Genomic DNA, 13,014 nt, shown 5'->3' with positions numbered 1-13,014 from the left:
GTGTTCCTTTGGGAGTAGGATATTGACAATTAGTGGGGAAGTAATCAAGGTGTTTCAAGAAATTGTACCTTAAAGTTTTAACACTAGAAAATCGAGATTTGAATCTGAATGTGCTTTCTTTTATGTATAGATTCATTAGTGGCAATTATAGCTGGCGAATTTAAGGATAGATGAATATGAGAGTTAGAGAATCAGAGAATTTCTGAATGGGAAAGGGCCTTACAAATGAGGGGCCCTTGGAGTGGAAGTCTTTGTTAGGAGATGGGCTCAGTGACTATCCAGAACTAGTTCAAGGAGGTTCTGAGGTTTCTGAATCAGGCTCACAGCCGAACCACGCAGGACATAAGTGATCACAGCAGGAGAGAGCTTTTAGCTTCCTGGGGCAGGAGGATCATAGTGTAAGTAATCAGAAATCAGGAAAATAAGGACACCTTTATTTTAGGACATAAGTGATCACAGCAGGAGAGAGCTTTTAGCTTCCTGGGGCAGGAGGATCATAGTGGAAGTAATCAGAAATCAGGAAAATAAGGACACCTTTATTTCCTTTTATTAAGACAAACGATATAAAAATATTGATTACAAAAATATAAACATCAAATATTATATACTTTTTTTAAAAAGTGGGATAAGCCTATTTTAAAAAAATAATGTGACTATAAATTATTTGTATTTTCTTTCTGAGTGTAAAATTTTAACTTATTTTTATTAAAATTTTTAAATATATGTATATGTTCAAAAAAGTATACATTTTTTTGGTTGTTATCTAGAATCTGAAGGTTTGAATGGGTCAATGAGTATTCTCATCATTGAGGCATTCTATGGAGGATCCCATAAACAGCTGGCGGATCTGCTCCAAGAAGAGTTAGAAGATTGTGTCCTTTACACCCTTCCTGCAAAGAAATGGCACTGGAGAGCACGGACTTCAGCTTTATACTTCTCTCAGAACATTCCCACCAGTAAGCATTACAGGTAAGAACTCAGGAAGCTTGTTTTAGTATAGCTGTTACTAGGATGTTGCTTCTCTATGGCATCTTTGAGAATTTCTCCAACTATGGAATTAGTTATTATGACTTCAGTAGATATTCCTTTAGAGTCAGCAGTGCAGTGGAGTGCACTCACACTCTTAAGGACACTGGGTCAGTACAAAAGTGGCCTCGTTTAGAACTATATGTCTTTTTTCATTTGTCTTGTGATTTTATCATGTGCACCTGTGTGGGTGTGGGTGACTTTTTTTTTTTGGCCTGAAATGAGAGTTGATCTTGGGCACACTGGATTTTTTTTTTTTTGGTTCCATAACCTCCAGTGCTTCATTTTTAGTGAGTATACTGTTGAGTTAATTGTGTCTTCTCTGTACTTAGGAGCCAGGGTTGAAAAGATGGATATGACCAAGACTTTAAAGACTGTTGAGGCAGAGATAGACATGCAAGTGCAATGAGAGTATGAAAGATGGAGAAGTTGATTTTGATTATGACACACTGGAGGTAGCTTTATCGAGTTGTTAACCTTTGACTTATTTTTGAAGGATGAATGGATTTAGGGGACACAGACCTCAATTCTGAATTCTGATTTGTTAGGAAGTGAGAACTATGAACTAGAGAATTCTATTTTGAAGAGCTTTATGGGATACACTGAAAAGATGGAGGGGAAATACTGATTATATATTTAGGGGGGACAGGTAGAATGTTGAAAATCTTTTCCTCTTTATTCATATGTACTCCTGTGTGTCTCGCGATTATTAAATAATGGAAGACTGTCTTACAGTGGTTTGCACATCTGATGTTCTTGTCATTCTGGGCCCCTGTGTGTGGGACTGTGTTGGTTTGGGTGTGAGTTAGGAGTGCCAAGCTGAGGATGAATGGAGTTAGTGCAGACAGGTTGTTAGATTAAGAGCATGTTGCAAGCTGTGGTGCCCACCTTGGCTCCAGCAGCCATACACATCTGCTGCTTCTAAAGTGGACCAGCCAAAAGAGAGACAGCAGTTTGTGATTTAAATGTAGGTTGCTGTTCTTAGTGGTAATTTGAGGTACTCAGAGAATAACCCATTTTGTGCATGAAAACCATGCATCATCTCTGAGAATTCACATCATCAGATGGGTATAGCAGTGAGTACTCAAGTCACATTGCTGGGAATTTTAAAGGCAAAAAGCTGTTTTACTGCATATTGAAAATTTTATATTTTTCAAATCTAAAGAGTAATCTTCTTTACATAATTTAATATTTTATATTCTGATATCACTAAGTGAATGTTGTTGATTCACTAATAGTATGAGAAATTTCCATGAATGTATCGATATAGAAGTTGTAAAGGTAGGACCATAGCTGTGTTAAAATCTGACTGTTTATAGTTGCTTTCACATCTCATTTCATTGGATTTTCACAGCACCAATTGTATATTATATTAGTTAAGGTCAAGTAATCCATTTGACTTTATGTCACATTTTCATTTAACATTACCATTCAATATAATAAATTTCTACAGCGATTTGAACATTGAAATGAACCATTTCTATATCTGCTGTTTGATTTCATTTTGATTATGCAGTTTTCCAGAATTACATTATTATATCACAAATATATGTATGTGGATAGCATGTGAACAAACACTTCTGTGCACATGGCTTCTCCACCCCCTTTGAAGCCCGGAACATTTGAGGATAAGTGTTCGTTGAAGCAGTCTTATTTGGGGGGCGGATCTCTGAAAGATCATAAGGTACAGTTTTATCTCTGATAGCCATAACCTCCGGTGCCCAAGAATGGTGTCTGTCATATTTCAAGGTCAATTTAATCTGTGTAGTTAACTGTATTAATCTAATCAGACTTCACCCAAAGACATACCTCACCACTTTAACTTACAGTTATATTTGACCAATGATAACTTATCTACTCATTACCAAATAATTTTTTGAATACTTTTAGAAAGATAATAGCTTGAAATTTACACTAAGTTAAAAAATATGCTCACTCAATCCTAGATTGACATGCAAAAATATCCTTTTGTTACTTCGGATATATCAATCTCTGTGGAGACTTTTAAAGATATGAAAAGTTTTTGCTCTCTATTTATTCTTTTTGTACATTTGGCAAATGAAATCATCAAAGTTTATAAAGGTAAAATGATTAAACACCAATATTGCCAACTCTGAAAAATTAGGAATGTGTCTGATGAGAAAGACCTTGAATGTAGGTACATATGCTGTTTTTCTTAGCTTCTGTACATGTAGTTGTTATTGTTATAAGCTTGTTATCTGAAAAACATTTTATTATTAGAAGAATAAATGCTTCAGCCTGATTAATCAGTTTGATTCTGCTTTTTATCTTGACACCTAAAAGAATACATCATGATTCACATTATAGATATTCAGTTTTACTATAGATTATGAAAGCTCAACAAGTTATTTTTCTCAAAAGTAGTTGGTAATTGTAATTCTTAAGAAACTTAAGGCTTTGCTTTCTGGAAATTTCAGAAGATGCAGAAAAAGTTTTCTGAGGATGAGGCTTGAGGGAAGGCTTTAAATTTTGTGTTCTGACATGTGTGAATCATTTGTCCTAGGATCAAGCATTTCTACTTTCTTAGAACGTACCTTAGAATAGGCATCAAGGATATTTCATTCATTTTTCTTTCTGTAATATGTTAACTGAATTGAAAGAATCACTGTTATTTAGAATCATGTTTTCACCCTCAGATGCTTACAATTACAGTTTTTGTTTCCTCTGAGGTATTGCGGCAGATGCTGATCATTGCCCACTTAACAGCTCTTCTTCCTTGTTAACAGAATCACAGATATCTTTGGGGTAGCGAAGTATCCAGCACCTGGCTGTGAATCAAGATTGACCTTAGTCAGCCAGGATGATGTCATTATCCTTTGCCAAGTTTTTCCAACTTTCCTTGCAACTAGGGTTGGTCAGTCCCCAGGTTGTGGAAAACTACAGTTAAGTGGATGACTTCTGGGGATTCTTCTAGTGAAGTGGTTTTTTTTTTTTTTAGTTTGACCTGTAAAAGAAGAAAACCACCTTCCCTTTTCTGCATTTGACTGTGGTCGTGATGTCCGCAACCAAAACTACAGTTAAGTGGATGACTTCTGGGGATTCTTCTAGTGAAGTGGTTTTTTTTTTTTTAGTTTGACCTGTAAAAGAAGAAAACCACCTTCCCTTTTCTGCATTTGACTGTGGTCGTGATGTCCGCAACTATGATATGAGTATGAGGACAAAATACTTGGATTGCCACAAATGGCTGATGGAAGGCTAGAAAGAGCCCAAATTAGACTTCAATTTTGCACACTATAGCTATCAAGTCACCCCCCAAAAATTCTGTTTCTCAGTCATCTAGAAATGCTTCATAAAATATAACTACTGTAACTTCCTTTTAAGCCTATAACTGAGCAAAGTAAGAAAAAAAATCTATAAGGGCCTCTGTATTGCTAGGACTAGGGCCCACAGACCCTTCAAACCCATTGTATAGACTGGGTCACAGACCCCTCACATGCAGGTCTATGAGCTAAGTAATTGGGAAAGATCCCAGGAGCCATTGGCAGAATACATGAGCTCAGTCCTCAGCTTCCTCAGTGGCAGAAGCAGCAGTGGTGGCCTCTCAGGGCATCCCAGGGGGACTGGGAGCAACAGCTTGCAGCAACAGTAGCAGCCTCTTCATGGCCCCCCCGGGAGCATTTGGCGGGGGGCGGGGAGGGGGCTAGGTACACCCTGTGGGTCAGAGCCACTCATTCTTTATACTTAATTCTGATAACCCAGGATACGTGGGTGCAAGTCAGACAACCCAGGAACACCTACCTAGGTGCACATGTGCAATTACATTGGACAATAACCAAGGAACACCTGGGTGCATGTGCATATTTACCTCAATGCTTGGCAAGACTCTGAACCCCCGAGGGACCCTGACCATTTATCTTTACTTTCCGTACAGCCTCAGATGAAGAAGGATCTAGAAATTAGAGTGGTAAAGTGGCTTTGAAACTATGGTTGCCTAATTTTCATAAAGGGGACTGGGTAAATAAAATATTACATTCTTAAAATGAGATATTGTGCAGCATTAACCTGAAGGAGGAAGCTTTCCGTGTACTCTCACGAATGGCTTGCCAAGATATATTAAATGACAAAAAGTAAGGTGCAGAACAGTGTTATGTGTTATATTTGGCATAAAGAAAGAGAGGTATAAGAATGAAATAACAAAAGAGTACACTAGAAATGAATAAATTAGATAACCTGGGGAAAAGTGTAGTAGAGGCTGTCAGTGCCCCACGAATATCCCTCAGACTTTTTCTGGCCAGCTTCCTACTGCCCATAGCTGTAGCTCTTTGCCTGAGAGGCAAAGAGCTACATACGTGTAGCAGTCTGGGATCAGCCCTCCACAAATGATCTTTGCCCCTCAGATGAAATCACTCTGAAATGTGTGCAGGAGAGAGATCATCAACAAAGATTCCTAAAGCACCTGTATATCAGGAAATGTTAAAGTGTATCTAAGTAACTCATGGGTCAAAGAAGAAATCATCATGTACACTGAAAAATAGAACTGAATCATAATGAAAATATTGCATTTCAGAATGCGAGTTACATCCAGAGTGACAGACATATCCACATCATCTTTAATAAATGTTTTTAATACTATTTTTTTTTCATTGTTTGGGATATTCAGGACCTTCCAGAGCTTGTGGCCCAGTATAGGACCCATCTTAGTTGGGTCTAATAATAATAATACTAGAAAGAAAATAATAAAAGAGTAGAAAGTAGTGAAATTGAAAGCAAATATATAAGGGGATTAACAAACTAAAAATAGTTATTTTGAAATAATAAAATAGATAAACCACAGGCACAATTGAGTTTTCTTTTTTTTTAAAGGCACAAACTTTGGAATGAAAAAGGTATATAACTATAGATATAGCACAGATCAATAAAAATGAGAAGTGCTTCAAATACTTTTATGTTACATTTGAAAACTTAAACAAAATAGATAATTTCTTAGAAAAACAACTTACAAAACTTCACTTAAAATGAAATAGAAAATGTGAATGGACCTATAATAATTAAAAATGTTGACTTATTAGGTAAATATCTACCCACTAAAAGACAAAGGCAGGGTCCTTGTGCATGGTTGATTTGCAGCTCCATTGCCACCCTGCTGCTTTCCAATTTGTGTTAACATTAGATTGAGTGCCTACTTTTTTAGGTTTTCTGTTTCTTGTAACAATACAAATTGTAACTGTTTATAGGTGTTGATTATTATTATACCTTACCACCCCCTCGCACCACCCCTATCCTTTTTTTAATGTCCAAGGAGGGGCTAGAAAAGCAAATAGTTGGATAGGAAATAAACTGAAAGTTCAGTCAATTCAAGAAATACATAAAATGAAATTAAAACTTAAGTATTGTTCATATTTCTGTTATGATTTGCCATTTTCTTTAATGGTTCCATGACTGAGGTCTTTCACTAAGCAGATTCTCTGTCATGGAAGTTGTGATTCCATGGCCCTCCCCCACAATGAACTATTGCCTGTGAAACATTGAATATATCTTTCTTTGACAAAGTGGACATTTTTAGATGACATGAATTACCTATGTATGTTTGTTGTTTGCAGCTAGCCCTTGTGAATAAAGATATGAGCAAGGTAGTAGGTACAGGTGAATTAATAAGGAAAGGTGGTGGTTTCTCAAACAATTCTCACTTGTAAATGAGTAATTTAAATTTTACTTTGCTTGGCAACTCTATCTTGTTTTGAATTTTTATCTTCTATTAAAAATACAACTTTTAATAATTTAATAGTACTTTAATTGTAAGATACCCTTTTATTAAAATATACCTTTTTGAAGAATGTAATATCATTTTAATCACGAAAACACCTTTTTATTAGTGTATATCTCAGGAGTATAAAAGTAAATGATGACTTAAGAATTTGTAGGTACGTGAAGTATTGTTAGGCTTATATAGGGCAGTTATTTTACCTCTATAGTAACTAGAACAAGATTTAATGGGATTAAATAATAATACCAATAGCTAATATATTAAACATTTACCAGGCATACTACAGTCCTAGAAACTATTATTATCCTGGTCTTCAAGAATCAAGTTACTTGTACTGGGTTACACAGCTAGTTAGTGGTGAATATATGATTTGAGCTCAAGTCTGTCCTCCTGCAAAGGTCATATACTGTTTCTTTTTAAGCCCATGTTCTTAACCATTATACTATCTTAATTCCCAGCTGAAGCAGAGTATATTAATTAATTTAAAACTAAGTACCTTTGTTAAAAATATATTATTAGATTTTACTATTAGAAGTGGGTGTGGTGCTTCTCATGGTCTTGAGAAGTATTGTAACTCTTGAATCTTGTTGGAGACTGGAGGCTAGACACCTGGTGCCTTTCTAGGGCTGTGAATCTGTGATGTTCTCATCGTTCCTCAGCATGTTTCTCTTTAGTTTTCAGCCTTCGAAGTCACAGGTCATTTGAATTTTCTTTTTTGAAGCTTTTCCTTAAAATACAAAAGAGGAACTACATATGATACTTTTTTCATAGGGTAGTCTCATGAATACACAAATAACATTCTTGTTTAGGATACTCAATACCTGCTTTTCCCAAATTATCTTCAAACTGTTATACTTTGAAGTTCACTACTTGGTTTATGAGCTTGGCAAGGGGCAGTAGTATTCTATGACTGCCAGCTCACCATCCTTATGGCATTACCGATTGTGTGCACTTCTTGGAGTTTGATGAAGTCCCAACACTGTATATAAATAATTTTGTCATTAGGTACAATGTAGCATCCCATAATCTCACCAATATCTGACAGTTTTTTTCATTTATGGCTGAGGGCTTTCCCATCACTTACTCAGCCTAGCAGCTTCCCTTGTCTGTATTTCCTTGTTGTGGGATGTTTTGGTTTGTTTTCATACCATGCTCTTCTTTCTAGCTAGCACACACAACCTTCTAGATTTGTACAGCCCTTAGGGCTTCCTCCATAATATTTCATTTCAGTGACGTCTCCTCTGATTGTTCAATTTAGCCATCTGGACTTTATGCTGAAAATGTAGTTGGCCACAGCAGAACAGAAATAGAAAATTCCTGCAAATCAAATAACTAACCATTTGGTCAGTCTCTGTCTTTCTCTGCCTTTCTCTCTATCTCTGTCTATTTCTTTTTCATATACACATGCATGCACCCGTATACACACATGGATTCTTCATTGCAGACCTAGAACTTAAAACTGTTACCAGGCTTTCTGAAAGATTGTTTCCAGGACTCATCTTTCCCATTTTTCTTTATGTTTCTTTGTCAGTATTCTCAAGAATTAAAATATTCCAGAAGCAAGACAAAAAAAAAAAGTTTTTTTTTGTTATGGAGTTCATAGTTTATGCTAACCACAAGCAGCTAATTCAAAAGTGTTTGCATAGTTAGTAGCACACACTGAGAAGCCACTGCTTCCAAGGAGTTAAGCACTGAAGGGCAACTTCAAGTATGTGTTTTAAATATCCCTTCTAGCTTATTTAAAAAATAAAATAAAATATCACATGTAAGATTCTATATAGCCCCGTAGGTAATGGTTCGTATGGATACAAGACATTATTTCTAACTGACTTTGTGCCTTAAAGACCTTGAGGGTAAATCTCCCATATATTTGCCCTTTGAAATTTGACAACCATATTTTAAAAGACAAACTGGATGTTTATTATGATTCTATATAGCCCCGTAGGTAATGGTTCGTATGGATACAAGACATTATTTCTAACTGACTCTGTGCCTTAAAGACCTTGAGGGTAAATCTCCCATATATTTGCCCTTTGAAATTTGACAACCATATTTTAAAAGACAAACTGGATGTTTATTATACTTCGACAGAAGGGAGAAAATAATTATTTTTAATGAATGGAATGGAAAAGGAAATAAACCTTATCTGCAAATGGATGCAAAATATGCTATTGTATAAAAGAGCTCTGGCTGTAGAGTAAGGACCTTCATAATTTTGCTTTTGTAAGTAACATGCTTATTTTTGGCATAATAATTATTGAAACTGTTAGTCTGATTTTAGAGCACATCTAATGTAGTTGATTTTAGGTGTTGTGTGTCTTTATCATGGTTAGTCTCCATATCATGGAAAAAAAAATCTAGAAAATGAAAAGTATTTTAATTCTACTTCTACCCCTAACATTTATTTGTTTATTTGAGAAAGTTTTTCTGCTTTTATTAAGGTCTTAGTGAAAATATGTTTATTCTGAAAATATGCTTGTAGTTTGTGGGATATGCTCAGATATTGGTCTCTGACTTACTGTATTTGAGGCCTCTAAAGCTATGATGCAGGTCCTCTATTGCCCTTTCCTTCCCTTAAGCCTCCTTTTCTGAGGAAGTTTACATGCTTTTTCCCTTGGGGTCAGATTTGGCTTCCTACCTTCCTTTGGCACATTTTCCTTTCCATTAAAGGACTAATTCTTGTCCATCTTTCCTTTGTTTATTCTCCTCTCATTCAGACCCTGGTATTCATTCACGTGATAGAACTGCTGGTGTTCTGAGCTGCCAGCCCCCAGAGATAACTACAAGGAGCAGGTAGAAGTTGAGTCAGGGCTACTACTTGCAAAAGAGCATTCGTGTCTATTTCATCCCATTATCTTTTTTTTTTTTTATTTTTATTTTTATTATTTTTATTTTTATTTCCCATTATCTTTTTATATAGGATAACATAATCCTATATTTTAGTGAATTTCTCCCTGTAATTTCTCTCCTATATTTCTTATTATTCACTATCTCATACTGATAATGAAAATTAACGCTCTTCTTCTTTAGGAGAAATCCTTAGTGAATATGCGTAGTTGAAAGAGTTTTAGGAGTGGAGAGGGTGGTTTAACCAAAATCCCCTTGGACTAGTTATCTTTTGACTTTTTTAAAGCTTGTTTCCATTATTCTTTTACTTTATCAATATTTACTAAGAGCTTTCATATTAAGAGCCAGTTCCTATGCTAGCACTGGTGATATAAAGCCAAACTTGACACACTTGGACATACAATGCTAGCACATAGTAAGCACTTAGTAAATAAACCTTTTGTTGATTGAAAGAAAGCTTAGAGCAGAATTGCGTGGCTAGAGGCAGCCCCTCCCCACTCCTTGGACCTGGAGGGGAGTGCCAGCCGGCACACCTTGGCCCATGCTGAGGTGAGCCCAGCAGATCTGCATGGCTAGAGGCAGCCCCTCCCCCCACCTTGGACCCGGAGGGGAGCACCAGCCAGTGGGATCTGACCCACTGAGATGAGTCCAGCAGAGCTATACTACGCTAGGGGCTCATTCTACGACCACAGATTCTGGAACAGGACCCAGGGTGGTTTATCATAACCACCACCACACCTACTGTCAAGCAAAGACAATTCACCACCACAGTAGCAACTAGGGCCGCTCCACAGCCAATCTCAGTGTAATAGAAGAAGCAAACCCTCTACCAACAACCAAATGTCAATGAAAAATACTAGAAGTATGAACAAACAAGAAGAAATGACATCACCAGAAGAATACAATAATGTTCCAAAGTCAGACTCCATGGTACAGGGAATCCTTGAATGTCTGAAAAAGAATTCCATACAATGGTCTTAAGAAAACTTGAAGAAATAAAGGAAGACTCAATTAGAGAACACAGTGAAACAAGAAAAAATATCCAGAATATGAAGGAGGAAATCAACAAAGAGATTAATACCTTTAAAAAGAGTGTAGCAGAACTTTTAGAAATGAAAGATTCACTCAGTGAAATAAAAAACACAACTGAGAGCTTGCACAGCAGGGTAGAGAAAGCAGTGGAAAGAATTTCAGAGCTTGAAGGTGGTCTTTTTGAAATAACTCAGGCAGACAAAAAAAAGGAAAAAAGAATTAAAAATAATGAGGAAAATCTGAGAGAGAGAGCAGACAACCTCAGGTGCTCTAGCATCCGAATTGTGGGTATTCCTGAAGGGGAGGAGAAAGGAAAAGGTTTTGAAAACCTATCCAAGGAAATAGTAACAGAAAACTTCGTAGGTGTAGGGTAACATACAGACCTTCAGATCCAGGAAGCTCAAAGGTCCCCAAACAGGTTCACTCCAAAAAGATCCTCCCCAAAACACATTATAGTTAAATTTGCAAAGCTCAGAGACAAAGAATTCTGCAAGCAACAAGAGAAAAACTTCAGGTCACTTATAGGGGAACCCCCATCAAACTAACAGCAGACTTCTGAACTGAAACTCTACAGGCCAGAAGAAAGTGGAAAGATATATTTCAAAATACTAAAAGAAAACAATTGCCAGCCAAGAATTCCTTATCCAGCAAGGCTCGCCTTTAGAAATGAGGGAGAAATAGTGTATTTCCCAGACAAACAAAAATTGTGGGAGTTCACCACCACATGACCAGCCCTGCAAGAAATTCTCAAGGGAGTCATTCATCTGGAATCTGAATAATGGTGACCACTATCACAAATATACAAGAAAGAGCAAAACCCACTGTTAAAACAAAAATGCCAGTAAGAAAGAGAAAGAAGCTACGTCATCTCACCTTAAATTCCCAACTAACATTGAGGAAGAGAAATAAAAGGAGAAATAATTTATTGATCAAAAGATATTTAAACCATCTAAACAAGAAGCAGTTAAATGACAGGAATTAAGCAACACTTGTCAATAATTACTCTAAATGTGAATGGACTAAACTCCCAACAGAAGACACAGACTGACTGATGAAAAACCTAGACCCAAGTGTATACAGTCTTCAAGAGACCCACCTCACTTGTAGAGAAACACATAAACTAAAAGAGAAGGGATGGAAAAAGATATACCATGCAAATGGAAACCAAAAGTGAGCAGGAGTAGCTATTCTTATATTGGACAAAATAGGCTTTAAGCCAAAAAACATAAAAAGATACAAAGAAGGCCACCATATAATGATAAAGGGATCTATCCAGCTCAAAGACATAACAATCATAAACATGTATGCAGCCAATACTGGAGCACCAAGATATATAAAGCAAACACTCTTAAACCTAAAGAAAGAAATAGGACCTAATACATTAATAGTGGGTGATCTTAACACCCCTCTCTCAGTATGGGGCAGATCTTCCAGGCAACAAGTCAACAAAGACACAGAAGACTTAATCTACACTTTAGACCAACTGGACTTGGCAGATATATACAGAACATTTCACCCAACAACTAAAGAATACATTTTCTTCTCATCAGCTCATGGTACATGCTCCAGGATAGATGACATATTAGGTCAGAAATCTAGTCTCAGCAAATTTAAAAAAATTGAAATCATTCTAACTATCTTTTCAGACAACAATGGACTAAAATTGGAAATAAACAATAAGCAAAACTCTGGAAACTATACAAATACATGGAAACTAAATAATAGCTTCCTGAATGACCTATGAGTCCAAGAAGAAATTAAACAGGGAATCAAAAAATTTCTAGGAACTAATGAAAATAAAGATACATCATACTAGAACCTGTGGGATACTGCAAAAGCAGTACTAAGAGGAAAATTTATGGCAATAAATGCGTATATCAAATGAATGGAAAGACTTGAAATAAATGACCTAACACTTGAAACAACTTGAAAAACAACAACAATCCAAACCTAAAGGTAGTAGATGGGAAGAAATCATTAAGATCAGAGCAGAACTAAATGAAATGGAGACCCCCAAAACAAGAGAAAAGATCAACAAAACAAAAAGTTGGTTTTTTGAGAAGATAAATAAAATAGACAAACCATTAGCTAGGTTAACAAAAAAAAAAAGAAGAGAGAAGACCCAAATAACAAATATCAGAAATGAAACAGGAGGCATTATAACCAATACCACAGAACTACAAGGAATCATTAGAAACTATTATAAACAACTGTATGGCAACAAATATGAAAATCTGGAAGATACAGACAAGTTTCTAGACAAACTACCAAGACTGAACCAAGAACAGATAGAAAACCTGAACAGACCAATAACAAGTAAGGAAATGAAGCAATAAATATCAATCTTCCAACAAAGAAAGTCCAGGTCTGGATTGTATTACAGC

General features: G+C 36.2%; 1 protein-coding gene across 3 annotated transcripts in view; it reads left to right on the top strand.

The window, feature by feature from the left end:
- Positions 1-13,014, top strand: part of GTDC1 (glycosyltransferase-like domain containing 1) — a 289,391-nt gene that overhangs the window by 14,862 nt on the left and 261,515 nt on the right. For all 3 annotated transcript variants that reach the window (XM_008584954.1, XM_008584939.1, XM_008584946.1), the window contains exon 2: positions 768-969. In XM_008584954.1, coding sequence (XP_008583176.1) covers positions 791-969 — 179 coding nt within the window. In that variant the 5' untranslated portion in view covers positions 768-790. The remainder of the gene's footprint in view (positions 1-767; positions 970-13,014) is intronic.

This window comes from Galeopterus variegatus, unplaced genomic scaffold (genome assembly GCF_000696425.1).
Source record: "Galeopterus variegatus unplaced genomic scaffold, G_variegatus-3.0.2 Scaffold104, whole genome shotgun sequence".
NCBI lineage: Eukaryota > Metazoa > Chordata > Mammalia > Dermoptera > Cynocephalidae > Galeopterus > Galeopterus variegatus.
This window is presented reverse-complemented; position numbering and strand designations above follow the sequence as displayed.